This window comes from Macrotis lagotis, chromosome 8 (assembly GCF_037893015.1).
Source record: "Macrotis lagotis isolate mMagLag1 chromosome 8, bilby.v1.9.chrom.fasta, whole genome shotgun sequence".
NCBI lineage: Eukaryota > Metazoa > Chordata > Mammalia > Peramelemorphia > Peramelidae > Macrotis > Macrotis lagotis.
Genome location: NC_133665.1, coordinates 189889521 through 189912090, shown reverse-complemented (window position 1 = coordinate 189912090; position 22570 = coordinate 189889521). Strand labels below are relative to the sequence as shown.

Here is a 22570-nt window from a genome sequence, read left to right as displayed (position 1 = left end):
TAGAAGAAGAGACAGACAGCCAAAAACAAAAGCATATATCTATTTATCAGTTTATCACTGTAAAGGTGGATAGCACATTTGTAGTTGATCTGAGTTTGATAATACTCAAAATAACTTTTTCGTTCACAGTTGTTCTTCCAATAATATTTTCATTACTGTTTATAATGTTCTCTTGCTTCTGCCATTTCACTCTTCACTTTTTCATGCAAGTCTTTCCATGATTTTCTAAAATCAACCTGGTCATCCTATCTAACAGCTCGATAATATTCCATTACCGTCATTTAGATGGGCATCCTCTTATTTCCAGTTCTTTGTCACTATCAATATTTTAGACCACATAGGTACTTTTCCATTTTCCCTTGATCTCTTGGTAAACAGACCTCATAGTGGTCTTGTTAGGTCAAAGGATATAGATAAAATTATGTTTTATATAACTTTATGTGCATAATTCCAGATTGCTCTAAAATTGATTGGATCAGTTCACAGTTTCACCAGCAATGTATTAGGTTGTTCCCCGACCCCAAAATCATTCAAATTTTCAAAAGTAAAAGAAAAAAATTAGCCTCCAGTGGTCCCTGGTCACACCCTAGTGAACCAATGATTGGTGAGTCCTTAGAAAGGAAAGTGGGGACCTCTGAAGCAACAGAAACAGTTTGAGCAGGAGAGAAGACTCAGGAGCAGTCAATCTTCAAGCACAATTAGGGTTCTTTTAAGGAAGCCATTCACAGTGCCAATCCATTGGCACTCTCACACAGAGAACTGAGGAAAGCCACAGAGATCAACCCTGTAACTAGAAAGCCTTCCTACTCATCAGAGCTGTCCCCAAAGGGAAGACTGCCCCATAGCCAGCCCTGGAAGTTTTCCAGAGTAAACCGCAGTCCCATGTACCAGGACTCCCATGTACCCCAGGTTACACAGCCTCTTTTCCAAATCTCTGAGCAATGACACTTTGATGTATTCCTCTTGAGATGCTCTTTTTAAGACAAATTCTAAACTTAGCCCTACTCATCTAAAAAATCCACTTTGACCCATGCTCCATTTTCCACATGTATTTTTTCTCACTAATTTAAATGAAAATTCCTGTTACAATTAACAATGCAGCAACTGGAGGAAAATCACCCATGATTATAGCAAGAAAACACGAGAGAGAGCTATTTATATTTATATAAATTGAGAAGAACGTAAAGAAAAGATGAAGAACAAATACCCCTCCTAAATTACAGGAACAATTAGGGCTGGGGAGGACCAAGCATCAGGAAGGTGGAATCTGATTGGAGATGATCCCAGAGAGGAAATGATTGATAAGGTCTAAAGGAAATGAAAGGACAATTGTAGAATGGGCTGCTGCCCCCATAAACCCAGCCAGGAAGGCCCCATCTGAAGCCCTCATCTGAATGGGACAAGACCACATCAAGGTTGCCGTGGGAGGCTGGCTGAGACGGGACATCCTGAGAAATTGCTGAGGTGAAGTGGAATTTGGGGGAGGGGAGGGGGAATGAGTTCATGGGCTGTCTCTCCCTAACTCTATGTGCTGGCCTTTTACTTCAATTGCTGATCTCCCTCCAATTCTTCTCTCTCCCATCAAACTACTCTTCCTAAGGCAAAGCTCAGAAAATTCGGGGGCCCTCTATTCGTTCAATGATTAAACTAAATTCAAATTCTTCCATTGGGTATCAATAGTTTCACTCGGCTTCCATCTAGAGCTGAGGATTCTTCCCCCTCACACCTTCTGCTTTGCAGTCAAATTGGCCTATTTATTAATGTTTCTATTCAAAATTCCATCTCCCACCTCCAGGGCTTTGTACAGGCTGGTACCCATGCCTAGCATGACCGTCCTCCTCATCCTAGCCCGAATCCCAAGTTTGCTTCGAATCTCAGTTGATATGACAGGCACAAGGTCTTTTCTGATTCCCCCAGTTGTCATGGCTCCAGTCCCCAAAAATCTACTTTACACTTGCTTTCCTATGTTTGTTGTTACTCCCAGTAGACTGTAAGCTTCCTGAGGTAAATGACTAATTTGATTTTGCTTCCATATCCCCCAGAGCTTGATGCACAAGAAGTATTTCATTAACATGAAAGTGAGCCCACATTTATTTCATAGCCGGCAGGGTAGAACCACACTCTCCAAAGGGGCTTCTCTGGGCTGCAATTGCTGTGGAAAGGTTCCCCTATTTACAGATTACTGCTAGTCACAGTACTAACATACCGGATGTGTCAACCAAGGTGCAGATGGGCAAAGGTCAACCTAAACTACAAAATAAGGCAGGAAATCAATTATTCACTAAATTCACTAAACTCACTGAAATATCCACTAAGTTAATTATACATATTTTAAATCCTAAGACATTAGAATGAGAAGGCATCTGGATACAGAGTTGAAAAGAAAGAGGATGCCATATTGATCAAATGGTCCCAAAATGAACAGGAGAAGGAAATGGCAAATCATTCTTGTATCTCTATCAAGAAAACCCAAAATGGGGTCATGAAGAATTGGACACCATTAAAGAATAACAATTTTTAAATATATATATATATATATATAAATATAAATATAAAATGTACCACTCATTTTTGTATTGAGAAAATAGAATGCAAAGTTTATTGAATGAATATAAAATACCAGAGGGTTACAGGAAGTCTAGGAGCTCCTGACTGACAGTTCCTGTTATGATGCTGACTGTAGCCCCTAAAACTCTGGAGAAGGCTGATGGAATGAATAACACTAGCTAAAAATGCCACCAACTGGGCAAGAAACCCACCCAGGGACTGACAGGATTCATTCCATCAATGGAAATGACCCTTAGTGGAGGTACCACCATCCAGGGAACCATCTTGTCTGATGTTTGGCTCAAACCTTCCATTTGTCTTCTTCCCCATCAGTCTCCGGAGAGCAGAGGGCATCTGACTTTATGATTTCTATCCCCAGAACTTTGTACACAGTAGGAGCTTAATAAGCAACTTTTCTCTCCTTCATTCATTCATTCCTCATTATGCCCTCCTAGCTTCCTTCAAGTCCTAGCTAAAATTAAAGCATCACCTTCAATAGAAAGTCTTTCCAGATCCTGCTTCATTAAGCCTTCCCTCTGGTAATTCCTTCCATAATCTCATTTGTACATTCTCATAGTCTGGACGACCGAGACCAGGACTCCTTGGGAAGAGGGACTATCTTTTCCCTTTCTGTGTAGCTACAGGTGCTAATGACGCTGATGGCTGACAGCCTCTGCCCCAGGAACAGTCACCATCACTCCACAGCAGTGGGATTTATCTGCTGCTCTTTTCATTTACACTGTGTATATTTTTCTTGTATTGAATATTGCTTGAACCAAGTGGGTGGTCTGATAAGGAGGTCTCAAAGGGGGCTGGCCACCCCCAGCATGATGAACTCCACACTCGAATCTGAGGCAGAAAGGAATTGTTTACGGTGTTTTTCTGAACTGGCAAATTTCCCCTCTTCAACGTTCACGTCTTTCTGTATTTTTCCGGCTTCTTCCTAGGCATCATTACTAACAAGGCAATAACATCCTGTTCCATTCCAATCAACACAGTGGGTTCAGCCCTAGAAGGGCTGCATTTCATATATTTATATTATTAATAAATATAATAATACCCCAGGCTCTCCTTCTACAAGAGAAGAAACAAATGTCCTGAGAGATTGTGATTCAATGAAGGTCACACAGGTTCTGGCCTGTCTCAGCTGAAATTCAAATGAGAGGAGCCAGAGTTCAAACCTCACCCCGTACTCCTTGGGTGACCCTGGGAAGCCCCCTGGACCTTGCTGGGACTCAGTTTTCTCATCTGTAAAATGAGCTGGTTGAATTAGAGTCATCTACTCTATGTTTACTCCCAATTCAAAATCTACATCTCTGTGAGTTTTTGAGATTGTAGCTCAAAAAAAAAAAAAGGTTTTCATGTCCATTCTCCACATGCAGATGCCAACTGCTCTATAATTAAGGGTCTTGGTAAATTGCCTGAGACCCTGAGTCCTAGAGTATAGCTCAGAGGTAGGATTTGAATTCAAGTCTTTATGATTCCAAGGTCAACCTTGGGCTGCCTACTGTATACTGTATCCTCCCACTTCAAGGCTGGGGGGCTTCAGCTCAACGAGGTCCTGTTCACCTCTGATAAATCATGATTCTATAATTTAACTACCTTGAAAGGGAAAAGAGTTCAGGAAACTTTCTTTAATAGGCTTTCTATTTGGGTTTAGAGATCATAACTCTAACACAGTAAGGGACCCCAAAGTCAAACATGGAATCATCTCCCTTTAATATGAAGGAACTAGTGCCCAGAGAAATCAGATGGATGACATCAGATTAACAGAACAAGTAAAAAGAATACAACATTTGAACTCATCTCCTCAGACTCCAGAGTCTACCCCCACTCAGCAATTACAAACCTCTAAATTTTCTTGTTACCTATTTTTCTTTCTTTTTTTTTTTTTTTGTAGTAACATGACCTTCACAATATTTTCCAATCATTGAAAGAAAGACCTCAGAACTGTGCTCCTCGGTTTGCGATTTGCCCATGTTTGGTATTCGATTTGGACATTCCAAGTTGCAGCCCCCAGCGCCCATAAAGCAGTTTTCCCACAGTAAAATGCCTCCTCTCACAAATTAAATTTTATTTTGCTCTCCCTTGGGAGGGTGGACTTGAAGCTCCCAGTGAAAAACACATGAAATACACCCAAGAGCTAACTTTGGGGGGGGGGGTTGTGAAGTGCTTCTCGGAGAGTCTACAACCAAGAAGAGCCAGCAGCCAAGGCTGGAGCCAGGCTTGTCCTGGGATGAATGCCAAGGCCCTTCCCTGGTCTCTCCTTGTAGGAAAGAAGGAAGAAACAATTATTAAGCACCTATGGTGTCTCATTTGAACGTCTTGGGAGTAAGTGTTGTCATTTTTCTCCATTTTAGAGATGAGGAAACAGTCAAACAGAAGTGAGGCAATGACCCAAGTCTCACAATCAATATCTGAGTCTGGATTTGAACTCTCTCCCCAACTCGAGCCCAGAGCTCTGTCCATGGTGCCCTTCACTCCTGATACTCAGCTATTAGCAAACTAAGCCCATGCAGGTCCCCAAATGACCAAGAGTTCAATAAAAACAAATACCTTGTTAACCAAGGACCTTGTAATTGGAAGAGAGGGTGGCTGAGCCTCAAACACATAACAACTGTCTCCCATCTCGGGAAGAAGAGAAAATCTACCCTGGTAATAATTACCAAAAAATACTTTTGACAATGAAAATCCACCCAATGGCCACAGCCCATTTATGTTTCCACTCCTCACTGTTGGAAATAACTCCTTTCAAGTCCTGGCCAAAAGCCTAAGTATTTCAAACAATGTTCAGTATGACAAAATCCACCACAACAAAAGAAAATGTCCCTCCCTAGAGTCTGGGGGATGAAATGACTTGGTATAAGGAAAGAGAACCTGGCCATTCCCTTTAGACCATTCTATGAATATCACATTGTTGCTTGGCTCCTACCTGAGATGACAGCAAGTTGCAGTCAATGTAGATACCTCTCCCTGTTTTGTGTCTTTGCAAAAGCCCAGCCATGATGGCTCCATATGAGTACAACCCAGTGGCAAGATCTGTCATGGCAACCCCTGGACGAACTGGATCTCCATCCTGATGAGGGAAGAGGAGGGTAGAGTATAAATAACATTCCTGATCATGGCATCATGAGATGGAATTTAAGAGTCACTTAGAATGTCTTAAATAAAGGGCAGCTGGGTAGCACAGTGGATAGAGCACTGGCTCTGGAGTCAGAAGGACCTGAGTTCAAATGTGGCCTCAGACACTTAATAATTACCTAGCTGTGTGATTTTGGGCAAGTCACTTCATTGCCTTAAATAAATAAAAAATTTAAAAAACAAACAAAAAGAATGTCTTAAATATATTCAAAAACATGTTGCATTGCTTCTATTGAAAATCATTTTCAACTGAATTAATATCCAACCCCAGGTATTCTGGTTTCAATGCCAGCCTTCTCTCCTCTATATACCCAGCTCTCAAATGATATTTCCCTCCATGAATATCAGTAACTGCCTGTGATGGATACCATATATTTTGTTTCTTTAAATTTTTTTCAAGTAATAAAAATTTATTGTCTCTCTATTCCAACAACCCCCACATAAAAAAAGAGAAAACTGTGAGACAGCTATTTATAGTCTATTCAAACAAACTCCCAAATTGGTCATGTCCAAAAACCAGAGATCTCAATGTGCACCCTGAGCCCAACACATCTATCAGGAGAACAGCATCATGGTTCCTTCTTCCTGAAATCATGGTTGTCTTTGTGTTGTCATTGCACTGATCAAGGTCCTAGTCTTTCAAAGTTGTTTGTCTCACAGTATTGTGGTTATTGTACAAATTGTTCTCCTGATTATGGGCATCAGTTTTCACCAGTCTTTTGAGGTTTCTCTGAATCCATCCTTTCAACCTTTCCTACAGCTACACCTCACTGCCCAGGCCTCTTTTATCAACTGCCCCTTGTATTCCAGGGTCCTTCCCAGGCTACTGAGCTGTGATAGGTGAGCAGAGAATCTCCAGGTGCATGGGACAACATCTCAGGTGTCTCCATATCCAGGTCTTGTTACCACCTAACCATTCAGACCATCTAATAGGATCCCTCGATTCCTTCCAAATTCAGCTCAAGGGTCATTTTCTCCAAGAAGCCTCTCTTGACTGCCTGCCTGTCACTGGGTCCTTCTCATGGAAATTCCTTTGTATGCTCTTAATTTTTCATTTTCTAGACCGCTAACATTGCTTCTAGTACAGGGAAGCTCCTTTGTCTTCTTTTATCTTTGTATCCGGAGCACCTGCTCTCTGGTGATCACTTAACTAATGTTTGCTTAATAAATGTTAGCATAAAAGATTATTCAGGGGATTTTTCTCAGAAAATGAGAGGAAAGGGAAGTAAAGAATCAGCAAAGCATGAGCCAGTCAAAGGGGAATGGGCTGGCTTAGGAGAAAGTGCCTTCCCCTTCTTGAAAGTGTCTTAGAGGAGGCTGAACCACCACTCTGTCTTGTACATCAGAGAGGCTATCTCTAGGTCTTGAGATAGACTATATAGTTATCATGGTCTCCTCCAAATCTCCAATTCCGTGACTCAGGGAAGATCTATATGGATTTATACAAAACAATTAGAACCTTGAGGACAATAATGTCAAAGAAAAGAGTACCAAATACAACCCACTTCTTAATTGTGACTATCAATCAGTTGATTAACAAACATCTATTAAACACCTACTGTTTGTTCAGCACTGGAAATCCAAAGAAATTTCAAAACAGTTCCTGTTCTCAAGGATTTCACGGTTCAGGCTAGAGACCACCTGAAAACAATTAGGCCCTACAGGCCCTACCTACAGGGTAAATTGGAGATAATCCCTGGGAAAAGCTTCCTGTAACAGGTGAGATTTGAAGGTAGTCAGAGAAGACAAGAGACAGAGATGGGGGGAAGGGAGAGAGAGGAGCCTGGAAGAGGAGGGGGTTGGTTCTAGAGAACAGGGGATGGAAGACACCTCCCTCATCTCAGCAGAGAATGGAAGGTAAAGGTGGAGTGTTGCGTAGACCCCAGGATTGGTCCTTTTCCTTTATAGTTTTTCTTTTACTAGGGAAAGTTCAATGGCAGAAAAAAACAAAGGTCATCAATAAATAGAGGGGTATTTTGAATTTGGTTTTTAATGAGAGCAAATTAAATATATTTCTTGCCAGTGGTCAGACTAGTAGAAAATGTATGTTCTGGGGCAGCTAGGTGAGCAGTAGACAGAGCACTGGCCCTGGAGTCAGGAGGACCTGAGTTCAAATCCAACCTCAGACACTTAATAATTGCGTAGCTGTGTGACCTTGGGCAAGTCACTTAACCCCACTGCCTTAAAAAAATTTAAAAAGTAAAAGAAAACGTATGTTCTATACATTAGCAGCAAAGTGAAAGGGTTCAAGGAGAAAGGGCATCCATTCTGAGAACTGAATAAGGTACTCCCCTGCTTTCTGGCCCACCAGGAAGCTGACACTCTGGAAAAGCTAGGAAGTCAAGTCTGTGGCTTCATCATGGGAGATACCCTACTGCTCCCCAGGAACAGAACCGTGCATGGCCGAGAAGGGAGTGAAGTGGGAGCCAAGGGACTGGTGATTGCTTCATTCTTCAATGACCATTGGAGGGCAGGACCAAGAGCTGTGTGAGCTTACTGGATGTTCCCCCATTCCCACATTTCAGGATCCAGGGGCAGGACTGGCTTGGAGGGAGGGGCTGCTGTCAAACACATCAGCCTCCAGTGATAGTAGCTCCCTGCATCCACACTGTCTTCCTAGCCCTTCTGAAAGCTATAAACTTAGACTTTTTTCTTCCCTTGACTCCTTGGGAACTCACCAAAGCTGGCCAAAGTGGTTCCCTCAGAATACCTTTGAAGTCCTTCCCATGGGGTAGAGAGGGCCCCAAACCACCCTGCTACACCATCACAGGCCCTTCAAACTGAGAAGTTTCTAGTCGCCGCTTGGGGAGTGATAGTGTCTTTGAGGAGCTGAAGTCAGAAGCAGTGGGCCAAGCTCCTGTCTTCTATTTGCCTTCTTCCCCAGAGAGCTCACCAAAGGATGGCCCCCCATCCCCTCCCTGTCTAAAGGGAAGGTAGAACAGCAGTCAGAGCTAAGGCTCCACTATTAGTAGCTGCAGGCTTCACAACAGCCACACTTGGCAGCCCTTCCCTGTGCCAGAAGACTAGTCCCTGTGACATTCATAGCTCAAGGAGCTGTCCAAGTGGCCGCTGGATGAACCCCGGGTCTTCACAGAAAATAAGAGTCCAGTGCCCATGTCTAATAAAGTTGGCCACAGGATTAGCTAGATGGCTTCACTGGACCCATAGCTGAAAGAGACCCTAAAGACTTCGCTTATCTGAACCCTTCAATCTAAAGATGAGGAAACCAGGACCCCCAGAGGTAGTGTGATTTGCTCAGGCCTAAACAGATCATTCCTGGCAGAGTCAGAGTTCAAACAAGGGGCCCTTCCTATTAGATTACCCTTAAGAGCCTTTCCTGCCCTTTGACTCTGCTAGCCCCTCATAATCCTCTTATTTAGTAGAATGTAAGCTCCTTGAGAAGACAGACTATTTCACATTTGGCTTTGTGTACCCCAGGCATAGCACATTCCTCAGTAGACAATAGGAGCTTAATAAATGCTTGCTGAATCGAATACTTGGGTTATCATATTAACAAGGAGGATTTCCTTCTTATACCCAAGTGATCTTTCTAATTTCCTCCCTGGTGAGTTTATGAGGATTCTGATCTAATCTGACTTTACAGAATGAAGCACAGCCTTATTTTATAGCCCTGAAAGGAGAAAGTTTTTTCCCAGATTTGCTCAGTTCTAGCCTTGTGCTGTTAAATGTTAACTTTATCAATGGCTTGGCTAGATGTCACTCTCAATAAAAACAGGGCAGACGAGATAAATATCCTGGATAGCAGTGCCCACATTCAAAAAGATTTTCATGAGCCACACCAGAACTACAATTCCTTTAATATGATAAAAAAAAAAGTCTTGAAAGACGTAGTTCCAATGACCAACCATGATTCCAGAGGAGCAAGGCTCCTCACCTCCCTACACAGGGCTGAGATACATGATTCTGGACATGGTCAATGTGGTGATTGGTTTTGCTTAGATATGTACATTTATTATAAAGGGTCTGTTTCTTTTTTTTCCTTTCTCAATGTGACTGAAAGAAGGTAGGAAAAACTAAATTTAATTAAAAATAAAATAACCTTGACTAGCAGTCACTACAAAGGTCCCCATTTGGCTTTCAAACATTAACTCCACTAGTTCAAGATAGGGACAGTGCGGCTAGATCACAGATCATCTGAAAAAGGAGCTGACAAAAAACTAATCAAATTTTCCAGCACATTTAGAGGGATCATCTGCCAAATTCCTCAGATGTAGTTGGAGCTCTGCAATCAGCACCAGCTGCCACATTAAAGGGAGGGCATGGCTAAACTGGAGAGCATTCAAAGAGAGCAACAGAGATGGGGAAGGGTCTTGAGTCTATGCTGGGGTAATCAGCTGGAGGAAGTCTAAAGAAGAGAAAACAGAGAGAACAAGACAGCTTCCTTCCAATGTGGGAAGATGGTGTCAACTCAGTCATGGAATTGGAGGGCTGAGTGACCAAGGAGCCCCAGCATAGAGCCAACTGCTTAAAGTCCTCCAAAAGAGAGGACCCACCCTCAAGGCAGTCCATTTTATTTATGGATGGCTCTCATCTTTGGTTTGTTTCTTGAGCTAGAGTCTAAATGTGCTGTTCCTGACCCTTGTCAGGCATTTATAGAAAGTAGGTGTGGCCAAGTCTAGGGTGAACTAGACGGATTCTAAAGTCCTTTCCAGCTCTCAGATTCTGTCCCTTAGAGAAGGAAAGGGGGAGGCAATGAGCATATGACAAATATGACCTCATGAGACTCACAAGAATTCTGCCATCCCCATTTAAAGATGAGGAAATTGAGGCAGAGAGAGGTGAAGTAACTTGTCCAGGGGTCACAAGTTGGGAAAGGTCCAAGGCCTGATTTAAACTCAGGTCTTCCTGACTGGGTCCAGAGCTCAGGCCACCGAACCACCCGGCTGTCTCATTCTCCCTTTTATCTTGGGACAGAACTATAGTCCATCAGCGTCAATGCTAGTCTTGAGAGGGCCTCCCAAGCTGTCTCCTGATGTGATGACAGTGGCTTCAGCCCACCTGCATCTGTGTTCTCTCCATCTATGGACCAGCCAGGTAGATCTTCACAAGGCTTATGGACTCCTGCCACTGTCTTCACATGAATCATCTGGAGCATGTCTGGCTTTGTCAAGGCAGGATTACAACTTTGAAAATGTTCTAAAGTGAAGGTTGACTTCAATGATCATCATGGAAGGAAGGAAGAGCTACGCTCACAGTTTAAGACCTGGCCACCTAGTCCAACAATGACATTTTATGGTGAAGGAAACTGAGGCCACTGAAACCAAAATGATTCATCCAAGGTCACACACAGGATCCTAGAACTGGAGCTGGAAGGGACCTAAGATGCCATCTGGTCCAATTCCCAATTTCTACAGATGGAAAGCTAAGGCCCAGAGAGGTGAAATAATGTACCTAAGTCACAAAGAAGAGGCAGCATTTGAACCAGGGGTCTCTGCTTTGGTCTTCCTACTTGAGCTCTACAGAACTGGCTCTGGGGAGCATGTCCAGATCCTAACAGGGAGGCACCCTAGGTCTCCAACCACTTCTATGGGTGGGTGAGGACAGCCTCCTTTGACCAACTACCTCTCCAAGTAAATATTTCTTTTAACTCACTTAACAACGCCCCCCCCCCCCAGACCCACCCAATCTCCTGGGAAAGCCCTAAGCCTTTCTATTTGACTCTGCAATTCCCCTGTGCTTCAGAAAACAACTGGTCTTTCTTGGCTCCTTGGCACTTCTTCTCTTGCAGGTCACCAGAGAATCCCCACTACCCTCTTTGATGGTCAAGGGGTTCTCTGTCAGGTCCAAACAACATGTCTTCTCTTTAAGTGGCTTCCCTCAAACACAAGGAAATTGCTCCACAATATGCCTGTAATTAAATTAAAGATAGGAATCAAGTTCTCTCTGCGTCTACCCTGAACTGAATAATCCAGTCCCTCAGCCTTTGGGCAGATCTGAAACTTCCCCATCTTTGTGTAATTATCCTTCCATGGATCACTTTGCCAAAGCATGGTTTTTGAGTGAATAAAAGGAAGTATAGATGGTTATGAAGGATGTCAGTTATGCTGAAATCCTCTTGGGAAAATCCCAGAACACACAAGTTCACTGATCCTGGGTTAAGAATCCTCAAAGGAGGGAAAGCTAGGTGGCACAGTGGATAGAGTACCAGTCCTGGAGTCAGGAGGACCTAAGTTCAAATCCAGCCTCAGATACTTAATAATTGCCTAGCTGGTGGGGTGGCTAGGTGGTGCAGTGGAAAGAGCACCAGCCCTGGAGTCAGGAGTACCTGAATTCAAATCCAGCCTCAGACACTTAATAATTACCTGTGTGGCCTTGAGCAAGTCACTTAACCCCACTGCCTTAAATAAAATTTAAAAAAAGAATCCTTGAAGGCTTCATGGGTCTTTTTTCTGTCAACCAATTTCAGTCATTCTGCTCAGGATCTTCTCTAAGCTCCCTGATTTTGGAAATGTTGTGAACCAAACTGAACATAATGCTCTGATCCTAACCCAAGTGAATGGTCCATCCAAAGGTCGAGCCCTTCACTGCAACACCTAGAGCAGCACCCTGACTGTCACATGCATGGCCAGGCACTGCCCCAGCCTCTACAGAAAATGGGCAATGAGCCCAGCCAGCCAGGCCCCCACCAGCCTCTATAGGAGGTGGGCAATGAGCCCCCCCGAGTCTGGCCTAATTCTGATCCAATTCTGGGTTCAGTAGGTACAAAGCCAGACTACAAGCCCTTGATAAGACTCGGGGGAAAGTGGGTAAATAGGCCCTCTTCCCCCTTCCAGGTTTAAAAGAGTTTGGTCTTGTGGGTCATTCATCCAGAAAGAAACAAGGACCCATCCATCACCTGGACCAGCATTTTGGCTAGTTTTGCTAAGTGAATTCTAGATCCCCCAAATCCCCAGAGGCCATAAAAACTGGAGCCTGCAAAATTTAAGGGTTGAGGAGTTTAAAAAAGGATCAGGAAGGGTAAGATGGGGAGGGAGAGGCAAGTGGGCAGCTGACAGATGGGGTCTGCACGAGGAATGGGGGAAGGGGTATAGGAAAATCTTCCTTAGAATGCCAACCCTCCCAAGAATCCCAGTCTCTTAGGGATGGACAGGACCTTGGTGCCAGGCTAATCCCAAACATATCTGAGCAGAAATCCCTGCTATCACATAGCCATGAAGCGGTCCTCTGCCTTCATTTAATGTCCCAGGATGAAGGGAGCCCCACCATCTCCCAGGGAAGCCCAGGTCACTTGGGGGGCAGTTCTAGTGATGCGGAAGCATTGCTTCCATCTACTATGGAAATGTGCAATTCCATCTCATGAAGTCTCTGGGGCCCAATCAAAGCAGAGCCAATCTAATCCACATGATGATCATTGATTTCTCCAGGAGAATACTTTGCATTTAAAAAAACAGATCTATCTATATAACTACATCTATCTTTAGACCTATCTTGGGACTCTATCTTTTCTTCTCCAACCCTTTCAAAATTGGCCCTATGGCATGGCTTTGAGACCTCTGTCTCCCTCCTCTGAGCCCATTCCTGATTATCAAAGTGAATCAGTAGATCAAAAAGCACTTAATATTTACTGTAAGGAAAGTGTCAACCTGCACTGGTGAAGGGTGCTTCCTCATTTAGGAGTTCCCTAGTGCAAGGAAATCTCCCTTTATGTTGTGTTCTGGGAAAACAAGGACAAAAATGAAGCCATTTCTGCTCCCCTGGGGCTTCCATTCTCTAAGTGGAGACAAGAAATCTATCAATCAGCACACAGAAAATAAATTTAAGGTGAACTTTACGGAGGAAAAAGGCCCTAGTGCTGGGGCATCAGGGTAGGCCAGAGGTGACCAGAGGAGGAGGGAGCAAAGGCAAAGAGAGGTCAGTTTATCAAGGTTGTTGACTACAAGGAATGATGGAAGGATAGAATAATGAGGATAGAAAGGTTGCAGAAGGCAGGAAGTGCCAAGCTGAGGTTCTTGAAGAGCCATATTTGATCTTGGAAATAAGAGGCAGCTACTGGCATTTCTCAAGTTGGGGCCCATGGTCCCAACTACACTTAGGTGACCATGACCTTCCCCAAGTAAGCCAGGAGGATAACTGGCCACAGTAGCACAGATGTTCTCTGACCAGGGACAGGGACCACCACCCAACACTGCCCAATCCTCCCACAGCTGCCTGGGCTGCCAGCTCCCATCAGAGAGTGACCACAGGTGGGGTCCTCCTGCCTAAGGATTCCCCAGTGAACTTGGCAAGGTGTGTGTGTGTGTCCCCCCACCCCCCACAGCAGTCTGGCCTAATTCTGCTCTAAAAAGCCCAGAGAAGTCTGCTAAAAAACTGGAAAAACCTAAAGTGTAAAAATTCAAGTCTGGATTTGGAAAGATGGTATAGGTGGCACCTTTCTCTCCCTGACTTTCAACCATCTCTCCCAGTCTGGGGCTGGTAGCTTAAATCCACAGGATTTCCTAGAGAAACTCTGCTCCATGTTTCAATGGGGGGAGAGGGGAAGGGGAGAGCAGATGGCCTATCCCTATGGGAGTAGCACTACTAAAAAGTCATCTCAAGATGGGGGAAGGCACAAGCACAGATTAAACTCCTATCATAAGCCAGAGCAAACGTATGAAGCTCCTATCGTGTGCCAGAACAAGCATTTATTAAACACCTACCATGTACCAGAACAATTAGGCTCCTAACACATTGCAGACACTGTGCAAGGTGCTATACAAATATTGTCTCATTTGATCTTCATAAAACCCCTGTGAAATCAATATATATTACCTGCCATTTTACAGTTGAGGAAACTGAGACAAATCGAAATGAGGTGACTTGTCTAAGGTCACATGGTCAGTAAATGTCTAAGGCTGAATTTGACTTCCTAACTCCAGACCCAGGGCTCTATCCACTATGACGCCCAGTTGCCCTTGACCAGCAGAGGGAACTGCTCTTTGATAAACATTTCAGAAAGCTTTCCCTGCTGCTGGTGGGCAGGGCAAGCCAGGACCTGCCAAGCTGCTCCTCGCTATTCCCAAGCTGTTCTTCCTTAACCTGTGGTCAGGGCCCCAAACCTCCACAGGGGTTTGTACCCTTTTGCATTTCTGCCCTGCCTGGTTTTGATTCCACAGGACTAGTCCTGGCTGTGGGTTTTATTGGGGGGTGCTGCTCCCTTCTCTTGCACCCCGCACTGTCCTACCACTTTAGAGTATAAGTCTTGAGGGTAGGAATTGTTTGCTTCTCTTTATATCTCAAGAGCTTAGTATAAAATCTGACATATAATAAGTTATTACTTTTTACCTATTATCTAATCAATGAGGATATAGCAAGAGGCTGTATTAACTGTCTCATTGAAAATTTAAGTGTCAAAAAGGCTGAGTTCAAATCCCACCTTCCTAATCCAGTGAAGTCTATGCCACATGGGGATGTGCCAACATCTGAGAAGTGAAGAGGTTGCTCAGAGACATCTGGATGTCCCTTCCAGTTCTCTGACCAATAGCACTTCCCTGATCTGCCTTCTAGGAACCCTGTCCAAAAAAGGAAATGAGCTTACTCTGGAAAGACCCATTCTCAATCAGCCCAGGCTGGTTCTGGGTAATCCTGATCGAAAAGTCTCTAAGTGTTCATTCAACCACTCTCTGAGTGATGTCACTGGTCATTTTTGAGAGCAACAAACAACAATAATGGCCCCTCACCCCCTGGCTGAACAAGTTATGATATATGAATTTTTATGGAGGACCACTGTTCTATAAAAAATCATGAGTGGTCAGACTTGAGAGAAGCATGGGAAGAATTACAGGAACTGATGTTAAGTGAAGGGAGCAGAACCAAGAGAACAATGGACACTTTAACAACACAGGTGAGAGATGATCACCTAGGATGATTGCAGCTCCTCTCAGCAGTTCAGAGATCAAGGACAACCCTGAGAGACTAGTTAGGGACAATGCTTATGTGATAGGAGTAACTTGGGCTCCATTTCTCCTTTAACTAGATGACACTGGACAATCGACTTGGCTCCTCTGGTTAAGTCTGCACCTACAGTGTGGAATTCAGGAAGCCAACTTGGTGGAAAGTAGAGTTGGTGGAGGAGCAGGCCATGAAGGAGGTGGGGTGAGACTGTGAAGAGACAAAATCATCAGGTTGAAAAGGCTGCATTTTATCTTACAGACAATGGAGCCATTGTCAATTTTGGAGCAGAGGGCTCAATCTACAAACATTTATTAAGCACCTACTGTATGAGAGTTGGGGATACAAAGAAAGGCACAAGTGAGTCCCTGTGCTCAAGGAGCTCCCATTCTAATGACTTGTCAGAAAAGGTTGCTTCTCTGGGGGCAGCTAGGTGGCACAGTGAATAGAGCACCGGCCCTGGAGTCAGGAGTACCTGGGTTCAAATCTGACCTCAAACACTTAATAATTACCTAGCCATGTGGCCTTGGGCAAGCCACTTAACCCCATTGCCTTGAAAAATCTAAAAAGGAAAAAAAAAGAAAAAGGTTGCTTCTCCCTTGCTCTTCTTTCTCCCCTCTTCATATTTTGGTTTTGTTTTGTTTTTTATTTAGGTAAGGTAGTCAGGGTTAAGTGACTTGTCCAAGGTCACACAGCTAATAAGAATCAAGTGTCTGAGGCTGATTTTGAATTCAGGTCCTCTTGACTCCAGGGCTAGTGTTCTATCCACCATGCCACCTAGCTGCTCCCAGATTTTGTTTTGTTTTAAGAAACATAAACCAAGTTTGGTTGGGAAAGGGGAGAAGAAAGGAAGAAAATATTTTCAATTGGCCCACTGAGAAGTGACTGTGTTTCACTGTGTAATCATCAGAAATATTTACCTCTGGTCCTGTGATGTGCATGAGACCAGAAACAGCAGATGCGATGGCATCGTACCCAGCCCTCTGATTCAATGGGCCCGTCTGACCATAGCCTGAAACAGAAAAGAGATGCGTCAGGACCCCAGGCTTCCACACCCCACCAGGAGAGCTATCCCATGTAGCCAAAAGTCTCAACCTAGGTCACTGGGAATGGGACTCCTTGGGTCACAGGCCTAAGGTCAGAAGGGATTCAGAGATCATGTATTCTAATCTCTTTATTTTACAAGTGAGGAAACTGAGGCCCAAGGAGGATGAACCCTCACTTTATCAAGTTCACACCCAAGAGGCAGAGCTGGCCATGAACCTCATTCTCCCAACCCCAATTCCAGAGCCCATTCAGCTGCATTCTATAGGGACCTAAAAACACTTCCCTCAAAACTATATTTGTGGGGCGGCTAGGTGGTGCAGTGGATAAAGCACTGGCCCTGGAGTCAAGAGTACCTGGGTTCAAATCCGGTCTCAGATACTTAATAATTACCTAGCTGTGTGGCCTTGGGCAAGCCACTTAACCCCGTTTGCCTTACCAAAAAAAAAAAAACCTAAAAAAAACCTATATTTGCAAAAGAGCAATTGTGTCAGAAGTCATAAGTCAAATCCAAGAATGCTATCACTAGAAGCACCCACCCAGCTCACTTGAAGGCAGGGCTGCCTAGCTTTTTGATGCTGTAACCCTAGTGGTACAGTGCCTTTATCCAAAGTCAGCATTTAGTCATGATTTTCCCTCCATCAGTCATTTATTATTACATGATTTATTCTGATTGGATTATATTTTAATACTTTCTCAGTGTACAAACATAATTTTTTTTCATAGACCTGTGATTTAAATGGTGTAGGTTAAAGGATTTGGCCAAGGTCTCCCACAGTCAGGATACACCAAAGGTTAAGATTTGAATCCAAACCTTCTAAACTCAGAGACCAGCTCTCTGCCCACTATCCCAGACTTCCCTATATATGTAAATACAGACACACACATATACATGTAAATGCATGGGCACTTACTCATGAATGTAAGCATGTATGCATGAACATACCTAGAACTCCTTCAGAAATAATATTTACCCACAATTATCAGGAGCTGACAGGGTTTTCAATTTCCCCATGAGTTTCTTCCTTTATAACAGAGGATCTTTAACTTTCCTTGTGTCAGGGACCCCTTCAGCAGCCACCTGGCAAAGCCTATGGACCCCTCCTCAGAATTATGTTTCTAAGTGCATAAAGTTCATAGGGTGACCAAAGAAAACCAATCCCAAGATGCAGTCATCAAAATACATTTTTTTAAGTTCACAGACACCAGAATTATATCACTTTACATAAATACAATTAAGGAAAAATCTTAAAATGACTCATTTCAGAAGCACTTACTCAAAAATGACATGATCTCCCTTGGTGAGTTTGCTGGCAGATTTCCACATAAAAGCTGAGAAAAGCAGCAACAACAACAACAAAAAAAATAACAAACTATCCCTTCGGAAAACCTCAGAATATTTAGGAGGGGTGATGGGGAGAACATAAGGGAAAGAAAGAAGACATGTATGTGTCTAAGAGAGATAAAGAGAAGTTTCTGTCAAATATTGCAGAGAAGGTCTGGTTTCCCATAGCAGGGTGGTCAGCTAGGAACTTCAAAGGACATTTTTCTGGGCTCCAGGCTCTTTCCTTTACCACAGATAGCCAATATTGGGACTTTTTTCAGCCACCAGCATGTCCAACAGGGAGCTGAGAGGAGGGGGTCAGGACTAGGGTTCCTTCTGCTAAGACACCCATCTGATGCTTCTCTAGGACAGGTGATCTTCAAGAAGAGCTAAGTCTACAGAAACCCAGCACTGAACAGAACATGGACAAGGCCAAGAGCCCAGATGCCTCTGGTGGGAGAGGTCCAAATCTTTCTCCAACTAGAATGTCTTTCGTAGGAACTCTCCCCTTACAGAGTCATCACTGAAAAGAGCTCTTGAAATCATCAAGAGGTTTGGGGTGGCTAGGTGGCGTAGTGGATAAATCACTGGCCCTGGAGTCAGGAGTACCTGGGTTCAAATCCGGTCTCAGACACTTAATAATGACCTAGCTGTGTGGCCTTGGGCAAGCCACTTAACCCTGTTTGCCTTGCAAAAAAAAAAAAGAAAGAAAGAAAGAAAGAAAAGAGGTAGAAGAAGGGGGCTGGTGACCCCAGCCTGACTTTAACCCTAGTTTGGAGGAGGAAAGATGCTGGATCCTCTACGTCCTGGACCTTCTAGAGCAGGTCTTGTTTTTAAATAACAATAGAAGTCCAGAACATTAAGAATGACTGGAAGAAATTAATTCATATAGGAACACTTGAAAACTATGGTAAGACTTTTCCCCAGTTTTCTAATTGGGTTGAAATAATAAGAGGTGGTGTAGTATAATGAGTTCATTTGTTTTCAGAGAAGCCCTGGGTGAAAATCCTGCCTCTACCAGATGCAAGCCCTGTGATAGAGGCAAGTTCCTCCAACTACCCCCAGGAATGCCACCCAGGCTTCCCCCTCTGTCTGGTCTCAGAGACAATAGATCTTCTCAACCAGCATGGCGTCTCAGATAACAGAGAAGCTAAGCATACCCAGAAAGGTCAGCTCAGAAGAGCTGTGTAAGAAAGAAGGGATGGAACGATGCCCACAATCGCTGTCAGGACCTTCAACAAGAAGAAAGAGTTCTGAGAGGCTTTGGTGTTGGGGGGGGGGGGGGCAGGGGGTGCCAAAGAGTTATCAAGCTGAAAGGAAAAACTATCTCCTAAAGGGTTGTAGAGAGGCTAAGTAACTGTCTTATTTACACAGTAGTCAGAGACACCAGTGGGGGCTCTAGATAGAAAATTCACCCCAACCATTATTTCCCATTGGACAGTTAATTGAACTCTCTGATGGGCAGGTAAACAGAAATAATGGTTAACACTCCAGATTACTTAGTCCAAGTGATCAGTCTCCTCTTGTGGAGTCTAATGCATGTCAGAAATTGCCCCCTCATTTCCTAGAAGGAAAGTGGACTAAAGCCAGTAGCAGCAAGAAACTCCCCCCCCCCAAGTAGCCAGACTGGGCCCCTCACAAGTTTGGCTTTAGGGTTCTGATGAGGACCAGGACTGACCCACACCATCAGTTGGCTCAGGAACAAATGTGGGCAGATTAATCACCAGCACACATGAGGCAGCTCTATTCTACAGATGACCAGACTAGACTTTTATGATACTATGGAGAAACTGGAGATGTTGTCAGATGGTCATTAATGGAAATGATCATTACTGCATGATCTGAATATGCTCCTATTTGATTTTGTTGTTCAGGCTAATCTGCTGCTATGACAGCATGGACCTTGGATATGTTTTTGTATTAGATATGCACAGTTTAATGTTTTGTTTGTCTTCATTATGTTGACAGTTAGACATGTTTATTAACATATATATACATATATATGTATATGTACAAGTATATATATAAGCTTACTGAGGGCTAGTCAAACAGTAAGGATACAGCACTGAACTTAAATTAAGGAAGATGTGGATTCAAATTCTGTTTCACACTTGCCAGAAAAATATATCCACTCTTCTCATCTATGTATGGCATCTTTTCAAAAACTGACCATGTACTAGTACATAACAACCTCATAAACAAATGCACATTAGCAAAACAGATTAAACCTAACCTTGACTGACCACAATTCAATGAAAATTATATTAAATAAAGGACCACTGAAGAAAGGATTATAAATTAATCGGCAAAATAAAGGAGTTGAACTAGAGAGTCTTTGGGGTCTACTAAAGCTCTAAATTTATGATCAATTGTTGCTACTTTCACTTTGATTCATAATCATGCTTAAGTGAAGCCCATCTTCCAACCTGAACTTATGCTCACAGGTTGGGTCCCTGAGATTCTAGGCTTCTCTACTGATGCAAGCTCTGACCACTGTGGCTCATAAGTCTCCACTGATGTGATTTCCATTAATATTCAATTAGATACAAGTGGCTGTTAGCAAAAAGTAAGAGCAGTGGTTACAAACATCCCCTGCCCATTAACCTTAGGCACAACCCGCACACAAAGGGAAAAGTAGGTACAAACTTAGGTGACAAAGATGGCAATAAACAGGTAAGGAATGCATGTGACTAAGACTACTCACTCCTCTGGCATCCGGGGTCTCAAAAAGTCCTTTCTCTTCTGGGGAAGCCTTTAGCTGCATGTCGGCTCTCCATCACCAAGGCCAGTTTTCTCTCAAGTCCATAATCAGCTCTCTTCTTGCCAAGGGTCACATATCTTAAAGATGTTTATAGCCTTGAATAATTGCCTCTCTCTATCTGTGTCTGTGTCTTTTTGGAATATATGCCTCTGCTCCCTCGGTTGGGCCCCAAATCCTCTTGACCCAGACTTCAGATGAGTGAATCACTGCTACTAGATGCCAAGGCCACTAGAGAGTGGGAAGAGAAAATCCTCTCCTCTCCCAAGGAAGGGGACTGTTCATGCTTATACGTCTCCAACTCCCAAACTGCTGGCTTATTCCAAGGGTTATCTATTTAAACTTCCCAGGAAGAGTACCCATTTTCAGCCCACCCATACAGTGGGCTTTCTGACTCAATGGGGAGAGAAAGGGTGTTAGCATCTTTTTACCATACCAACATCTGTGGCCACATCTTGTGTCTACATCAATCTGAACTATCTGTACAATTGTGACTGCTATCAATGGTATAGTTCAATAGGGAAAGTATAAAGCAGTAAATTTTGCAAGTGAGTCTAAAAGTTCTGACCCCAGGAAAGAATGAAGAGCTGATTTCAGTTTCCACAAGCATGGATCAATCAATAAAGATTTATTGATTGGCTAATATGTGCCAGACAACACTAGGGATGATAAGGAGATCAGGATGTTAGCCATGGAAGTCTGTAAGTTAGAGGAGAAATTCCCTAGAGTCTCCTTGACTCCACTGAAGAATTTTGCCCTTTCTATGGACTGAAAGAAGGAATGGTCTTAAATCATATTTGTCCCTCCCACCTCTGGCCTGGAGAGAGCAAGTAAAGGCAGAGTAGGAGAGGGGAGTGCCACAAATAATGGAGACTGGATACCACTACTGAGTAGTGGAAGAAATATGGATAGCTCCAGGCCCTGGGGCTTGGCCATGAAATGTCACCACAGATGCTGGGACTCGAGCCCAGGCTGATCCAAGCTGTTCGGGCAGGAGAACGAGACCGGCAATCTTCAGTCTTCTCCCACTCCCTTCCCCTGAACCTGATGCTTCCTAAGGAGGCAGCTGCATTTTGGGGTTTACAAAGTTACTTATTTTTCTGACACTTGAAAATGTGATACAACTCTGGTTCCATGGCAATGCTGTATTATGCTATTGATTGCTTGAATGTAGTAAGGGAGAGGTAGATTGGAGATGGTCCAGGAGGGGAGAGATATTGGAAACTGCTGGACCCACCAAAGAAAGATTTCTGGATAGGGACTCCAAGTTAAAAGCGAGAATAATTGACTGACTTTTAACAGTGACCCAGGGCAGCTAGGTGGCGCAGTGGATAAAGCACCAGCCCTGGAGTCAGGAGTACCTGGGTTCAAATCCAGTCTCAGACACTTAATAATTACCTAGCTGTGTGACCTTGGGCAAGCCACTTAACCCCATTTGCCTTGCAAAAAAAAACAGCGACCCAGAGAAGAAATATTCATTATGTTCCTACTATGTGACGGACTCTTTACAAATATGATCTCCTTTGATCTTCTCCCAATAACCCTATGAGAGAAAGGCTATTTTATAGAAACTGAAGCAAACAAAGGTTAAATGACTTGGAGGCTAGATGTGAATTTGGGTCTTTGTGAATCCAGACTCCAGGCTCTATCCCCTTTACCACCCAGCTGCCTCTAAGTCATTTCTTTGGAGGCCAACTGGACGGACAAGTTAGGCAGCAGCCTAATCTTTAGAGTGTCTAGGTTTGGAAGGAAACCAGCTCTGTGGAATGAGCAAAGGAGAAAGTCACTAGAGAGATAGCCATGCCCCAAAGGAGAGGAACCCTGCTAACTGAGCACATGTTCACATGGGGGGATGGGCTCCTGGGTCA

The 22570-nt window shown here is 43.7% G+C and overlaps 1 protein-coding gene across 1 annotated transcript in view; it reads right to left on the bottom strand.

Moving 5' to 3' along the window:
- The window catches only part of SUGCT (succinyl-CoA:glutarate-CoA transferase), a 585759-nt gene that overhangs the window by 525530 nt on the left and 37659 nt on the right, over window positions 1-22570 (bottom strand). The window contains exons 7-8 of the mRNA XM_074199070.1: window positions 16497-16588; window positions 5480-5623 (exon numbers count right to left, since the gene is read on the bottom strand). Of these exons, the coding sequence (XP_074055171.1) occupies window positions 5480-5623; window positions 16497-16588 (236 nt within the window). The remainder of the gene's footprint in view (window positions 1-5479; window positions 5624-16496; window positions 16589-22570) is intronic.